This window comes from Pongo pygmaeus, chromosome 4, assembly GCF_028885625.2.
Source record: "Pongo pygmaeus isolate AG05252 chromosome 4, NHGRI_mPonPyg2-v2.0_pri, whole genome shotgun sequence".
Classification (NCBI taxonomy): Eukaryota; Metazoa; Chordata; class Mammalia; order Primates; family Hominidae; genus Pongo; species Pongo pygmaeus.
The window spans coordinates 154,576,123-154,593,077 of record NC_072377.2 but is presented as its reverse complement, the minus strand read 5'-3'; the positions used below and the strand labels follow the sequence as shown (position 1 = coordinate 154,593,077).

Genomic DNA, 16,955 nt, shown 5'->3' with positions numbered 1-16,955 from the left:
CTTCCTCAATCTCTGGGTCCCCCAGGTACCGCTCTCCCCACAAGCCCAACTGTCATGCCCCCCAACTACAAATCACCAGCACTCAGTGCCTGCCCCTGCTGCAGGAACTCAGGTGGATTCTCTCGGCTGCCTCTTGGGAGCTTCTTTCTCCTTTGTGCCCAAGCACACTGTGGGGATGCAGCCGTGGTCCTGTTCTACATGGATAATTGGTTTGTTTCCTGTTTTGGGCCATTTCTAGTAAGTCTGCAATACTTGCGTACAAGCCTTGTTTGGACATATGTCTTTACTTCTCTTGGGTAAATACCTATGAGTGAAACTGTTGGGCCATATGGTAAGTGTGTGTGTAAGTTTATAAAACAGAAAACTGTTTTCCACAATGAGAGAACACTCACTTTGTACACTCCCATCAGCTGTATGAGTTCAATTCTTCTGCACCCTCTCCAACACTTGGTATTGTCAGTCACTTTATTTTAGCCATTCTAGTGGGTATGTTCAATGCTACTATGAGCCAGGCACTGTATTATATAAGACTCAGCTCCTTCCTCCGTGAGTTGACATCTTAGTGAGGGAAGAAAACATGTAAATATTTCATTCTAGACTGAGTTAGTCCTATGAAGGAGAAACAAACAAAGTGCATTGATGGAAGATAACAGGAAGCAAAATCTATCTTTTTACCCTCTTTATGTTTAGAGACAGGATCCTGCTCTGTTGCCCAAGCTAGAATACAACATGGCTTGATCACGACTCACTGTAGCCTCAACCCCTTAAGTTCAAGCAATCCTTCAACCTCAGCCTCCTAAGTAGCTGAGACTGCAGGCGTGCACCACCACACCTAGCTAATTTTTCTTTTTTAATTTTTTGTACAGACAGGGGTCTCTCTATGTTGCCCAGGCTTGTCTCATCCCGCCTCAGCCCCACAAAGTGCTGGGATTACAGGTGTCAGCCACTGTGCCCAACCCAGAATCTAAATGAGACAGAATGTCAGGAAAAACTTCTTGAAGGAGAAGCCAGGTAGTGGAAGAGGTGGGAAGAGCATTGCAGGCAGAGGGACCGTCAGAGGCAAAGACCCCCGTGGGGACTGAGCCCAAGGCACAAGGCGTTGAGGTCAGTGAGGCTGTAGCTTGGTGACCAGGGGTGGGGGATGGAGGAAATGGGAAAAGATGACACTAGAAAGGCTGGTGGAGGCTGGATCAGGAAGGGATTGGAAAGGATTTGGGTTTTACCCCAAGTGTGATGGGGGTAGGACCGGCATAGAAGCAGGGAGATGGTTTAACAGCTGTTGTAGCCATCCAGGAGGGGACAGGTGGTGGGTTGGGGAGGTACCTCTCAGACACCATCTAGGGACTGTGGGACAGAAGGGAGGGCCAAAAGCAGAGACACAGGTTGCTAGGCAGCTGGGGCCTCCGAGGCCAGCAAAGCCCCCAGCAATAAGGTCTCGGGTGAGCTCTATGTTCCAGATCTCCCTCTCTCCAGTAACTCAGAGCAGCCACCTTTGTAGGGCTTGCTTCTTAGAAACAGCTTTAGAACCAGAGTCCCAGAATCCCAGACTAGCCAGGAACCCACAGCTCTAAGAGTTGTCCAGGTAAGTCATGGTGAACAATCTGGGAGGCAGAGGTCCCTTCAAAAACCAGACAAAAGCTATGGACATTTTTCCCCACAAGATGCAGGTATGCGCACAAAATGTACACTTAACTTTTAGAACTTCATAGAACTAGCTTAAGAACTCCCGACCTAGATGGTCTATCTCCTTCACTTTGCAAATATGGAAACTGAGACCCAAAGAGGATAATGGATTTGTTCGGGGTCATCCAGTGAGTGTCCTTCCCTCGAAACCATACCACCTCCTTTACAAAATGTCCACAAAATGGCTGTGATGACTGCATTTATTGATTGCCCATAGCAGCTCAACATACTCAAAGTGTACCCAGCACATAAAAACAAAGAAACCTCAGCTTCGTGGCCTTGTCAATTAGGCTAAGACCACTCTCTAGCTAAAAACCATTAAGCACCACATTAATAGTGATTTCTCTGGCTATCTCCATATTTAGAGAGGCTTTTGAAGGAGTGCTTCAAGTGGCCCAGTTCTTTTTGAAAGGTCTGAATTAAGACCTTCTTGTCCTGTCCCAGGAGCCTTCCACAGGCCCTGCCAGTGGAGCTGGGAGGTTGAAGCACAAACTAACAGTCACTGCTATTATGGAGCCCTTACTAGATGCCAAGGCCCATGCTAAGTGCCTTCTATACATGCTCTCATCAGTCTTAAATCAACCTAGCAGGGTGGGTGCTACCGTCCCCATGTCAGCAAGTCATTTAAATTAGGTTGCTAGGGGCAGGCGTGGTGGCTCACGCCTGTAATCCCAGCACTTTGGGAGGCCGAGGTGGGCAGATCGCTTGAAGTCACGAGTTTGAGACCAGTCTGGCCAACATGGTAAAACTGCATTTCTACTAAAAATACAAAAATTAGCTAGGTGTGGCAGCGGGTGCCTGTAATCCCAGCTACTCAGGAGGCTGAGGCATGGATGGCAAAGATTGCAGTGAGCAGAGGTCACGCCACTGCACTCCAGCCTGGGCGACAAAGCAAGACTCAGTCTCAAATAAATAAATAAATTGTAAGTAAGTAAATAAATAAATAAATAAATTAGGTTGCTAGGGCTTCCATAACAAAGGACCACAACCAGGTGGTAGCTTAAACAACAGAAGTCTGAGATTAGATTGTCTGCAGGAATGGTTCCTTCTGAGAGTCTGTTCCAGGCCTTTCTCCTTGGCTTGTAGATGACCATTTTCTCCTTGTTTTTTCATGTTTTCTTCCCTCTTTGTGTATCTGTCTCTGTGCCCCAATTCCTCCTTTTGATAAGGACACTAGCCATACTGGATGAGGGCCCACCCTAATGACCTCATTTTAACTTGATTATCTCTGTGAAGACCCTAGCTCCAAGGAGGTCACATTCTGGGGCATTGAGGGTTTAGGGCTTCAGCACACCTTTTTTGAGAGGATACAATTCAACCCATAACACCCAGGGTCCCAAAAGGGTGAAGCTGGGATTCAAACCCAAGTCTCTTCTCTCCCTATGAAGCCAGGACCCTCATCCATCATCCTGCTTCTGAAAGTGAGAAGGAACATTCAAGACCATTCATTCCCATCTGCAGGTGGGGAAATGGAGCTTCAGGCAAGCGTTGGGAATGGCCCAAGTCATACGGCAAGTTTGTGGCTGAGCAAGGACAGACCTGGGACCAAACACACTGAACAGCAGGCTCGTGTGTACGGCCTCTCTGGCCCCTCAATGTGCCTGCTCATCCCCTGCCACGGGCCCCCCTTCTCCAGCAACACCACATCGCTTATCTGAAAGGACTGTGGCTGCCCCAAGCCAGGGAGATAAATGACCCTGGCCGTGGATTAATGGGGTTTCCTCCAGATTCACATAAGTGGCTTCATTGGAAGCTTGTGATCTTGCTGGAAATTGATTCCCTGCTTAAGAAAGAATGCATCTTCAGGAAAAATTGGTGGCTCTGCTTTCCTGGCTATAATCAGCAAATCGCCTAGCTTACTGCCTGGTCCAGAGCAGATTCTCAGAACTACTGAGTGGAAGGAAGGTGGAGGAGGTGGGGCGGAGGGGTGGCTGCAGTGACAGCTTGGGCTCTGGGTCTGTCAGTACTCACTATGCATCCTTCATTGCATCACCTCCCCACTCTGGTCCTCACTGCCCCCTCTGGAAAAGAGAACATAAAACCAGATAGGTCCTCTGGAGACCCCCTGCTCAAGCATTTGATATAATTCTGTACTTATCAAATTTCTGAGATCCACATAGGCTTTGGGGAAACACGCAGAACTCAGCATTTAATGAACAAATAAAGGAATGTATGTGTGAGTGACTTTCCAGAGGGGAGAAAAGTGCAAAAAGAAGGACTGTCTTGAAATGGAAGGAAGCCTAGACAAGGGGGGCAAAAGGACTCTGGCTTTGCGGTTAACACTGATCCTTTCAGATCAGGACATTGTTTCTTGCCACCTAGGTTTCTATTGACAAAATGGGGATAATAAAAACAATCCTGCCTCCCAGGGTTCTTACAAAGATAAAGTACCACAGGTTGGGAGCATGGCATGTATCAGACACCCATGAGTGGTGGTCACAGATTACTATGGTCTGAATGTTTGTGATCCCGCAAATTTATGTTGAAATCCTTACCCCATGGTGAGGCCATGAGGAGGCAAGGCCTCTGGGAGGTGATGAGGTCATGAATGGGATGCATACCCTTATAAAACAGACCCAAGGAAGCTCGGTTGCCCCTCCCACCCTGTGAGAATACAAGAAGCTGCAATCTACGAACCAGGAAATGCATCCTCACCAGATACAAAATCTGCCGGCGCCTCGATCTTAGGCTTCCCAGCCTCCAGAACTGTGAGAAATAAAGTTCTGTTGTGTATAAGCCACCCAGTTTATGGTATGTTGTTACAGAAGCAGAAACAGACTGAGACACAGATATGGCACTTTCTAGTTCCCAAGTGACATTCACAGCTGTGCTCTCATCAGTACCTTCCCAAGATGCAGCAGATGGCCAGTGGTCAGCGTTCCCATTTGACTGATGGGATCACTGGGGCTCTAGGAGGGTCAATGCTTCGTGAACTCATCCCTGGACCCATATCCTCAGTTCTAAACCTGCCGGCTCACCCAACTCTTTTGTGTCAACTTTGACCAGCCACCTAATCCCAGTGTCATCATGGCTTGTGGTTTCTGTTGGGGGAATGATCTTGCCCTGCCAGCCAGACCATGCTGGCTCTCTTCAGGTCGGCCTGGGATGGTGGGGAGTCTGGGCTCCACCCGGCTGCACTGACCTGTGACTGCCATCTTGGATACCCTAAGTCCTGCCCGACTGCCAGCTTGGTGCCTCCTTCACTGACAAGAAGTTGTATTTGATGATCTGAGGCAAGTTATTCTTCTTAAACTGCTGTCAGGAATGCAGACCTGCAGTGAGATCTGCTAGGGTGGCAAGTGCACAGCACTGAGCTCACTGTTCCCTCTTTCCATGGCGATACCACTAACTGATCCCAGCCCGACATCCTGCTAAGCCCCAGGCCTTCTCAACACAGAGCCTCAGCAGCTGTTACTAATTGATTAGAAGGGGCCTACTCTACATTATGACCCTGTGCCTCTACTTACCTTCTAGGAAGGAAGTGTGGGAAATACCTATGAAGTCCCACCTAGCCATTTCACTTTATAAATGTTTTGTTCCTTCTCTCACCTCTGTTATTTGGCCTGCCTGTTACCCATTCCCCTCCCAATGGGTGGAAGCCCACTGAGTTTCCTCTGGGAAGCTGACTTTCCCTTACCCCCAAGCAATCCAGGGAAGCACATCCGGGCCAATTAAAGTATCCTATGGCCACAACAACTGGTTGGATTGGGTGGGCCAGAGCAAATACCAGGAAACTGCAGGAGCATTTGGACAAGGGGGCTACGCTGGCTGGATTCTGTTCTGAACAGGCTGGCAGCCCTCTTTGCCATTACCTGCAAAGGGCCTGCCTGAGAAAGAAGCCAGAGTAGGGAGGGCAGATCCAAGAAACAGACAGAGATAGATTCCCAATACAATAACTAAAGTACTCGGATTCAGCTGTGCCTGAAGGCAGGCATTCCCTGTGCTCCAGTTACGAGAGTGAATACGTTCCGTCTCTAGATAACATGCCAGTTGGAGTTTCTACCACCCATCAATGAAAAAGTGATAACTTATTCATCTCTCTTACATTATGAAAAAAAACCAATCTTTCCATGTCTTCCCAATTAATACAATCACCTAAAGAAGCTTCCAGGAGAACAGTGGGGAGAGTAGTTTATCTTAGTCCCCACAGAAATACCTACAGCATCATCTGAAATCAGACTCAAAGCCACAAACACAAAGTTAAACTCCAGACAAAATAAGTGGACAGAAGAGAGGGGCTCTGAGCCCAGCCTAGAAGAACAGAACATCTTAAACTCAGAGATAAACCAGACTATTGGAAGGGCCTCCCACCAAAACATTTAAGGCAAAAGATCTCAACCCGGCATCCAAGGCTCTTTCTGTGCGGAAGCATCCGGGTTCAGGCTTGCAGAGCTCAACCTCGGTGATTTTCAGCCCTTTACAGCCAGGCTCCAAGCCTTAGCCAAGTAGGTGCCTGGTAAGGGCTTGGCGTAAGGCGACCCGACAGGAGGTCACCAGGTCTGGCGAGAGTGGATCTTCCAGTCCAGAGAAGAAGATGGGGTCCAGTGCTCAGAACTGAGCTCCAAGGCTGGGCCAGACCCAGCCAACCAGTAACAAGCCCAGTTTCCAGGGACCAAGGCAGCTCTGCCCGGTAGGCAGGGCAACAGGATGGAGAAAGCTGGGATCCCTGACACTGCCCTGGGACACCTATCTCAGGATCTGAGACAGGACTCAACTCAGAGCTCATCAAACTTCTTATCATTTGGAGGGAGTTTTCTGCTACTTGCAGCCAAAGCTAATCCCATCCAGGCCATCTCAGGCCTTTGGTATAACAAGGGCTTTCCTAACCAGCCTCTACTCGACCAACCAACCAGGTTAACCAACACTCCCCACCCTTTCCTGTAATAACACCCTTTACTAATGCCTAAGGTGCCTGAAAGCCTCAGCTGGTCTGCTCCCACCAACTTAGTTGTTTATTTACTAAGATTCAGTTGTTTCTTCCCAAACCCACTCGATAGTGTAATTACAAAATTTCACTAACTGGTCCATAAACAGAAAATATGAGTAGAAAAGATGAGATTTCAATGGAAGCTAAGTTGAAGGCTGTGGAAGGATTCAATAAAGTTGAGTTGCTAAAAAGGAAACAAACAACATTGCCATCAAATTTCATGTGAATGAGATCATGGTAAAAGATTAGGAGAAATTTGCAAGCATCAAGAAAGATTCAGCACTCAGACTGCTTGACAAGAATCAAAGTTCTTGATCCAACTGAATGCATCCTGAAACTGGAAACCGGAACCCTGGCACTGTGGGTGTGGACTATGGAGGGAAGATGACTTAGAGTTTCAATGCTGGCACCACAAACAGTCCTATAGCAAAAGATTGGCAAAAATGAACGTACATGTCATATGGCTTCGCTAAAAGCCAATGTAGGCATGTGTTTCACAATTTTGCACTTTATCTGACTTTATCCTAGGAATTCCCCTCTGCAGCCTCCCTGCGCCTCCCAGCTGTAGTTTCCACTCTCATTAGATAAGAAGGTGACCACTGCACACAGGCTCTGGCCCCCACGACACAGGAAATAAAGTCTTATGATGGACTACCATAACACAGAACCAAGGTTTTGTACACCGGAAGGGTCTGGAGTAACACTTTTTGTGAATGAATCTCTCAGTTTGCACATGAAGACATTGAGGCTGAGAAAGAGGGAACAGGGAGTCACCCAAGATCCACACAGCCAGCTCCTCACAGGGCTGGAACACAAACCGGGATCTCCCATGTGACCTGTCCAGACCAGTTTCCAGAATGACAGGCCACTTCCTCAATATCTGTGGCCCATTCACCAAAAGTTCTACATTAGATCCATCTCTCTTTAAATGATGAGGGAAAGAGAACAGGCAGTCTCCTGGGTAGGTGTTATCTTACAGTCATCTCCTTACCCACTCCTATTGCCTGCAAGCAGCCCCTTATCCACTGAAGATCTGCAGTCTCTCATTGCTGTGTTGGGGTGAGATGACGTGGGGTGAGGCAGCTCCTGGATGGCCTGGCAGGTGGCTGTGCAGAGCCCAGACTCCCCTCTCCAGCACCGAGGTCAGCTAGGCCCCCCACCCCACCTTCGGCAGCATGGATCCTGGCACCTGTCAGGAGGGTGGCCTATCAGCAGGTACAAGCCTGCCCCAGGCCCAGGAAGGCAGTGTTTCATTTTGTTTGTAAACAATAAGGTTGAAGTATATTCTGCACAAGGTGTTTTAGGGCAGGGTAATATACACATTGTGTCTGCCTGCACTCACAGTCAATTTTATGCACTTGAACTCAAGGGCCTCTTGAATTCAAAGGAGAGTGGCAGGAAAGCACTTGCTAAACTGTAAAATGATGTACAGGTACATGTTGTTAGGCTTTGTTGAGGCAGGGCTGGCCCTGGCTCATAACTTGCTAGTTATAGGGAGTTGCTTGCCCTCTCCGCATCTCTCGAGACCAGCCTCCCTCCTGGAACAGTTGTGCAGCTTGAGTGTCCACCCCGGGGCCTCTGTGCTGGAGCCTTCCTCAGCCTGGAACGCCTTCTCTCTCCTTCATCTCCCATAGCAGCTTCCTTCTTTCTATCCTCATCCCAGGTTGAACATCCCTCCCGAGATGGGCCTCTCTGACCACTGCACCCCAAATGGCCATCCCGTCTCTGGCCTACTAAGCATCCTGCTGGAATTCCCTCGATTAGCACTTATCATTCTGTGCTATCCCCTGCCCCCTTTTATCAGTATGTTTTTAAACTGTGGTAAAATATAAATAACATGAAATTGATTAGTTTAAAATTTTTTTTTTTAGAAAGGGTCTCACTCTGTCGCCCGAGCTGGAGTGCAGTAACATGATCATGGCTGATTGCAGCCTTGACTTCCTGGGCTCAAGCAATCCTCCCGCCTCAGCCTCCTTAGTAGCTAGGACTACAGGTACACACCACCACTACTAGCTTGCTTGCCTATCTATCTATCTATCTATCTATCTATCTATCTATCTATCTATCTATCATAGAGATTATCTATCTATCTATCTATCTATCGTAGAGATTATCTATCTATCTATCTATCTATCTATCTATCTATCTATCTATCTATCTAATCTATCTATCTATCTATGGTAGAGATGGGGGTCTTTCTATGTTGTCCAGGCTGGTCTCAAACTCCTGGGCTCAAGCAGTCCTCCTGCCTTGGTCTCCCAAAGTGCTAGGATTATAGGCATGAGCCGCCATGCCTGGCCCATTTTAAACATTTTTAAGTGTGCAGTTCAGTGTCATTAAGTACATCCACATTGCTATGCAGCCATCACCACCATCCATCTCCAGAACTACCCCCATTACTAATTTATCTACTTGTTTACTGCTGCCTCCCACAAATGGCAGCTCCGTGTGAGCAGGGGCTGTGTCTGGGTCTGTCTTGCTGCCCACTGTATCCCAAATGCCCAGCATAATGCCTGGCACATAGTAGGTGCTCAATAAACATGTGTTCAAGAAACAAAATGAGTGTCTTGTAAAGGGTATAGGGCCGTGTACAAAAACAAGAGAGCGCAACATGTGCATTTTTTCCGCACAGCCCCGAGACAAGACCAAGCTTCCTGGCAGCCTCAGTCACCAGATAACAATTTCAGGTTTTGTCAAAGTCTGTGGGGGCAAAACCACTGAGAGTTCTGTTTCTTTCCTGGTTCCAGGCCTGTCTACGAGGTCAAGAATGAAGATACTTGATCACACAAACCACCTGACATCAACACTCACCATTTCAACACATCAGCTCTACCGAAAGCAACATTTTATCAGCTGCTGAAGGGCAGGCACAAAAATAGACTGCGGGGATCAAATGCCATCCTCAGCTGCTCTCTTGACTCTCAGAAGTGAAAGGCCCTGGCATCCGAGGACCCCAGGGCCTGGGGACCTGAAGGCAGGGGTCAGCTGTTCCAGCAGTTCACAGAAGTTAGGAGGTGGAGCCAGGGCTGGAATTAGGGTGCCTTAGACATCAAAATACTCAGTCATCAAGGTAGATCATATTTTAATGCAATTTTAAAATTAATGCAAAATATCCACCCAAGATTAACAAAATACCAAAATTCTAAGTAAAGGTGAGGTCAGTGGTGCCGATTTTTTCCCTCTTGCCTCGGGTTCCTGTAGGGCTACACATGGCCCCGTCACTGTTTCTGCCTTTGTTTTAAAATTGGTTATTTTGTTCAGCATGGATATTTACATCAATTATTTTTTAAACACTGATATAAATAGGATTGATCTTGATGACTGAGTTTTTTAGCATCTCCTTAAATTTTGTGCCAGAGCCAAGTGCCTCCTTTGCCTTACCTTAGCCCTCACCTGGGCGGGATTAGATGGAGAAAGTTACTGTTCGTGCAGGTGACTAAAATGGGACCATGTCTCAGGTCACGCCATTTAGTGGGGCCTCAGTTTCAACATCTCTGCAACGGGGCCCATAACCTCCTAGTTGCTATGGAATTGTTCCAGCCCTCATGAGGTATTTAGGAAAACTGTTAAATGCTTATAAGAAACTCTCCAGGAACTGTTATTAAATTCTTCTCAAAGACGGTGAATGGCCTGCCAGGATAGGGGGTGGCATTCAGCTTTGAGGTGAGTTACAAAATACGTGCCCTATTTCTAATGAAAGGAGTGAAGTTAGTGAAATGCATCGATTTTGCTTAAGAAAAGAAAGAGACTGGAGCAGATTCCTGGTTCTTCCTGCAATCAGGATGTCCTCTGGCGGTCCACTTGCTGGAATTCTGACCCTGGTCCTGAGTTGGAAGGAAAGCAAAGGGTGACTGCTAGCTCATGTCACACAGCTGAAGGGGCGACCACTGACACCCTGCTTATGAGCTGGCAGGTGCTTTCTTCCCTTGCCATGTTGTGTGGGATTTCCTCAAAATTCGGATGTGCCTAGGGACATGCCAGCCATCCTCCTGTGTCAGGAGGATGACAAAGTACCTGACTTTGGGAGGACAGAAAAGTGCTGGACTGCTGACAGTCTTATGACATGGTGAATGGACTTAATGCCACTGTTTTGTACATTTATAAATGGTAAATTTTAGCCTGAGCAACATGGCGAAACCCTGTCTCTACAAAAAAAAAAATACAAAAATTGGCCAGGCACAGTAGCGTATGCCTGTCGTCCCAACTGCTCTGGAGTCTGAGGTGGAAGGATCACCTGATCCCAGGAAGTTGAGGCTGCAGTGAGCCGTGATGGTGCCACTGCACTACTCTAGCCTAGATGACAGAGCGAGACCCTGTCTCAAAAAGGAAAAAAAAAAAAAAAAAGGTAAATTTTATGTTAGGTACAATTTACCACAATTTTTTTTAAAAAGTCGGCCAGGCACAGCGGCTCACGCCTATAATTCCAGCACTTTGGGAGGCCAAGTTGGGTGGACGGCCTGAGGACAGGAGTTCGAGAGCAGCCTGACCAATATGGTGAAACCCCGTCTCTACTAAAAATACAAAAATTAGCTGGGCATGGTGGCGGGCACCTATAATCCCAGGACTCGGGAGGCTGAGGCAGGAGAATCGCTGGAACCCAGGAGGCAGAGGTTGCAGTGAGCCGAGATCACACCATTGCACTCCAGCCTGGGCGACAAGAGTGAAACTCTGTCTCAAAAAAAAAAAAAAAAAAAGTCCCAGAGACCTAAAAACACAAAGTGTCCCACACACTCCATCTGGAGGTGTTCTCTGGGGTCCTATAGTGTCCAGGTTCTCTGGTTCTATTTCTGCATCTCCTGCCCTGGCTGGCAGAAGAGACCGAGGGAGCAGGGCCAGGGCTCGGCTGAGAAGCCCTTTTTCCTGTAAACACTGTTATAAATAACCCAGAAAGAGGTAGAAAGGGGGTCCTGGCAAGAGAGTGAAGGTCAGGCAGCCCCTTCATGGCATTTAAGGAAATGTCATGCTCAACAGGGCAGCAAGATGCCAGTGCACACCTTCAGCCTAGTGCTGCCTGGAGCTGACTGCCACCTTGCTGTCATGCCAGAGCCCCCAGGCAGCACTCACACACCCAGGATATGCAGCCCTCTCAGGTGGCCGGCTCCTGGGGTTTATGAACAGACAGGGGACCCTCAGGTGGTTGGACAGGCAGTAGGTAGCTGGCGATTCCCCCTTCCCAGTAGGCTGGGGGCCTTGGCAGGCCAGAGCTGAAGTCAGTTCCCCAATAACCCAGGCCAGGACTCCACACTAGCCTGGGCTTGTCAGCCAACACATGACCAGGCCGAGGGAGAGATGACTCAGCAGTGCTCGGCCCACAGCTGCCCCTGCTGCTGCACAGTGTGGGAGCTGGAGGGGCCTCACAGCCCATCTGGTCCTGTGGTTCCCACACCGGGCTCCCTGGGGAACCCCCACGGCTCCATCATGGCCCTGGGCTTTGGAATGGGAGGGATTACGAAAGAGTTAATTAGGTTTTCCATGTTTATTAACCAAAAGTCATATAGTGGCAACCCATCATATTCCTATTTGACCAGAGTGAATTTAACATTATGTGATTGGCAAAAAAGATAAATAGGCCAGGCGCAGTGGCTTACACCTGTAATCCCAGCACCAAGGAGGGTGGGTCAGATCACCTGAGGTCAGGAGTTCGAGACCAGCCTGGCCAACATGGCAAAACCCCATCTCTACTAAAAATACAAAAATTAGCCAGGCGTGGTGGTGCACGCCTGTAATCCCAGCTATTTGGGAGGCAGAGGCAGGTGAATCGCTTGAACCCGGGAGGCAGAGGTTGCAGTGAGCCGAGATCATGCCATTGCACTCCAGCCTGGGGGACACAGTGAGACTCCGTCTCAAAAAATAAATAAATAAATAAATAGCCACATTTCTATTTCTTTCTTACACATTAGAAGTAGGGTGATGTATCTTGCATATGAATTCTCTATTTGCATAAACTCATATACACATACCTATTTTCCATATACACTACTTTGTAGGCTATTTAAGGACCCTATGATAGTTAATTTGACCCAAACCCCAGACTAAGAAACCACTCCCCAAGTCCATGGTATTTACCACTCAGGGTGTCTGAGCAGCCTGTGAGAATCCAGCAAAGTGGGCATTCCCCATTTTATCTATTTGACTTTGAAAGAATGGGGAGGGGAAAGTTCTCCACACCTGTTAGTACCTTTGAGAGTCTTCCTGGGTTCCAGAAGCCCAGGCAACATCATGAAGGAGGAAGCTCCCATCAAGAGGGGCAGGGCTTGCCCACCATGCCCAGCGAGCTGGAAGCAGAGCAGATACCAGGGCTCGTCGCTCACTCTCCTGCTGAAAACCCTCCCCTGACTTCTCATTGCCCTTGACTAAAACCCGGAGTCCTCAGGGGCTGAGTGTAGCTGGAGCCTGCCTGCTTTCTCACCACCTCCTAGACTCTCCCACCCTCCCTATACAGTAGGCATAGTGGCCTTCTTCCTTCCCCTGCAACACAACCTTCTGTCTGGGGCTGTCCACCTGGGACACCTCCCCCAGGTCCTGGGGCCACCTTCCTACTGTTCAGTCGCAGTGAGAGAGGCCTTCCCCAACACTCCAATCCATCCACTCACGGGGATTACATCACTGTGGGTTTTTGTTTTTGTTTTTTTGAGACAGAGTCTCACTCTGTCACCCCAGCTGGAGTGCAGCGGTGTGAGCTCAGCTCACTGCAATCTCTGTCTCCTGGGTTCAAGCGATTCTCCTGCTTCAGCGTCCCAAGTAGCTGGGACTACAGGCATGCTCCACCACCTGGCTAATTTTTGTATTTTTGGTAGAGATGGGGTTTCGCCATGTTGCCAGGCTGGTTTCAAGCTCCTGACCTCAAGTGACCTACCCACCTCAGCCTCACAAAGTGCTGGGATTATAGGTGTGAGCCACCGCACCCGGCCGCATCACTGTGTTTTAAGCGTAGCACGGAACCAGGGACCATCTGTCTCCTCTCCAGAATATAAACTGTCCAAGCACCTGGCCTTGTCCTTTGCTGAGTCCCAGCACCGGGAAAGGTGCCAAGCACTGAGTGGGTGCTTACTAAACCTTTGCAGGATGGGAGGGTGTGGGGTGGAGGCGAAGGGGCGCTATTTCCCAGGACAGTTTCGGCATCTCTGTCTCACACTATCGTGAAGCCTGCAGTCTCTCTCACACTAACCCCCCTTTACTGGGGGTTGAGGGGTGGTTTCCTTCCACATCCATTGATTCCCTTATGGAAACTCCTGCCTTTCCTTTTCCAGTGGGTCAGATGATGAGAAACGCAGACCCACAGGCTCCCAGATAAAGCTGGTGGGAAAGAGGTTCTCTTTGGCCCCAGCAGGCTCTCCTTGGTCATGTGGTCAGTGAGGGCCAGAGGCCAAGGGAAGCCAAGGAGGCCTGCTGAGCAGACCCCCACTCGCTCAGGTCCTGCAGACACGAGGCCCTGGCTGGCCTCCTAAGCCACAGCTGAGCCTGCCTTATGTAGAAGTGCGTTCCAGAGCGAAGAACTGGGCGAGTATAATGAATCTGTGTCAACTGAATCACATGTTTCCACACTCCCTTCTTCTCAAGTAATGGGGATGTGTCCTGGGGTGGGGTGGCACTGCAGCAGGCTCCCCACCCCTGGGCCTTCTTACTGTGTGCTAATGACAGAATAACAGGCACCTGAACTATGAAAGGGGGAAAATCAGATGTTTGATTGCCACCCAGGACTAAGAGAAACAGGCAGGAGGCGAGGAACTCTCTCAATGACAGAACAAGGAGGTCTTTTGTCAAACGAAGCCCCTGCCATATGCACATGTAAGTACCATGAGAACCCACTTTCCTGCCCTATTAGGTTTCTCCCACTCTACTAGGATTTGGGGGGTCTCAGGGCTCATAAAAATCCTTTATGCTATAAATTAGATATTCTCCCGTTTGACACAACAGGGCAGAGGTTAAGCCATTTTTCAAACAGGAAAACTCAGGTTCAGAGAGGGAAAGTGAGCTGCCTAAAGTCACAGAGCAAGTCAAAGAGAGGACCAGGACTAGAATCTCAAGACCTCTGAGTCCTAGTGGAAGCAATAGTAGAGAACACTGGATGGGGAGTCACAACCTGAATCCTCTATGCTAATAGTATGAGATTTGGGACGAGTCCGTCTACTTCTCTGAGCCTCAGTCCCCCATATTCCAGCACTGGTCAGCCTCAGAGAGCAGACAACAAGGGCCCTGAGACATGCAGGGTCAGCACGTGGGCAGGGTGGAAAAGTGTCAGGTGCCGCATCAGCAATTCCTAAAAAGGAGGAAAGACAGTGGAGAGGGTGGAGGTGGTGTGGATTGAGGGCTGGTGAATCCTCAAGTGGGAGAATCCCTTAAGTGGCAAGTGGGAGCTCTGTTGGCTCCTCCCTATGCTACTCATGTTGTGGTCCATGAACTAGCAGCAGTAGCCTCTCCTGGAGCTTATTAAATACCGCAGCCCTTCACACTCATCCCAGACCTCCTGAATCAGAATCTGCGTTTTAACAAAATACTCAGGTGATTCATAGGCACACTTAAGTTTGGGAAGCAAAAAATTTTAAATCGAGTCAGATCCTTATCATATGACCATGGATGCAACACCTGAGTCCTCCCAGCCCCAGTTGTCCCATCTGTAGAGATAAAGCTGTGTATGCCTCACAGAAGTGTCGTGAGGGCTCTGTGTGATCACGTATGCCAAAAGCCTAGCCCAGAGCCTGGCAGGTAACAGCTGTCCAAACTGTTAGCTTCCTTCCTTCTCGAGAAGCCAGAAGGAAGGAGGCTTCTGCCTCCATCCCAAATCCTGCCTGCACATCTGGGAGGCAAGGAAAAGACCCCCATGGGGCCACAACAGATGGGGACAGGGTGGGAGCAGAGGGAAAGGAAGAGAGGAGAGGAAGTCAAGAAGAAAAATAAAAACAAGCAGCAGAGACCATCTGAATCCCGGGAGGCAGGCAACATGCAAAGCCCAGAGACACAGCCAGTTCAGCTCACGTCGCAAATTGAGTGCTGCCAGAAGCCAGCAAGCCAGGAGGGACGGAGGAGCGAGGGCCACATGGCTGTGTCCTTTCAGACCGTGTAGGACAATGCTTTTCCAGACCAGCTCTGAACTGGTTCCTGAGGTCAGGGCAGACACTACACTGAGGGTCACTGGAGCAACCAGACAGAAGCTGGGGCCTTGGGCCAAGTCCTGAGAAGGGTCAAAGCGAATTGGAGAACACTTATCCAGAGGACCGTCAACCAGAGGAGCTCGAGGGTCGGGGATGGGGCGGTGCCGAGCTGTATAATCTTGGACAAATGATTTAACTTCTCTGGGCCTCAGTAAAATAGGGTACACCCACCTGCTTAGGGTTCTTATGAGGATTAACGAGAAGGGCTTTACATAGTGTCTAGTGCAAAGTAGATACTCAAAAGACAATGGCCATCAGTGAGATTACTGCACAAGAGTCCTTAAGCAACTACAGCTGCAGCCTCTTTGGGTTGCTGGGCCTTCCTGTAGCTTCCTCACACCCAGTCACTGAGTTAACCCTTCATGCTCTGAGACGGACCCGGTTCACACCACCAACTCACACGTCAATGGCAGCCACAGCCTCCTGCCTCTACTCCAGCCTCCACCAGGCTGCTAGACACAGAGCAGCCACAGCTATCTTCTCAAGACACAGACCTGACCCCACTGGCTCCCTCTGATTCCTCCCAGGTAAAGACTGAAACCCTTTCTGTGACCTGTAAGGTCCTGCACGGTGTGTCTCCTGCCTCCCTGTCCCACATCATTTCACACCAGCACCCACTCCCTACTGCCACTCTGAGTCCTGCTGTCTTCTTTCCACCCCTGGCACTTGACAGGATCTGTCCCCTGACATAGCCTCTGCCCATGCTGTTCCCTCTCCCGGAACACGCTTCCCACACATAAAGGCTTTGCCTACTTATCTCCTATTCATCCTTCACACTACTTCCTGGAGGAAACTTTTTTCTGAGCTTGCAGATCATATAAGGAGCCTTACTGCATGCTCTCATGGCCTTCTGAAGGTACAGAGGCTCCTGCAGCTGAGCACACTGGGAAGGCACAGAGGCTCCTGCAGCTGAGCACACTGGGAAGGCACAGAGGCTCCTGCAGCTGAGCACACTGGGAAGGCACAGAGGCTCCTGCAGCTGAGCACACTGGGAAGGCACAGAGGCTCCTGCAGCTGAGCACACTGGGAAGGCACAGAGGCTCCTGCAGCTGAGCACACTGGGAAGGCACAGAGGCTCCTGCAGCTGAGCACACTGGGAAGGCACAGAGGCTCCTGCAGCTGAGCACACTGGGAAGGCACAGAGGCTCCTGCAGCTGAGCACACTGGGAAGGCACAGAGGCTCCTGCAGCTGA

At 49.3% G+C, this 16,955-nt stretch overlaps 1 protein-coding gene across 12 annotated transcripts in view; it reads right to left on the bottom strand.

The window, feature by feature from the left end:
* Positions 1-16,955, bottom strand: part of PPARGC1B (PPARG coactivator 1 beta) — a 128,227-nt gene that overhangs the window by 40,172 nt on the left and 71,100 nt on the right. The window contains exon 1 of one of the 12 annotated variants that reach the window (XM_063665281.1): positions 393-558. The exons of 10 other annotated variants lie outside the window; for them this stretch is intronic. In XM_063665281.1, the coding sequence (XP_063521351.1) occupies positions 393-407 (15 nt within the window). In that variant the 5' untranslated portion in view covers positions 408-558. Of the gene's footprint in view, positions 1-392; positions 559-16,955 lie in introns of those variants that run through there. One more of the 12 variants, XM_063665278.1, reaches the window with a different exon arrangement.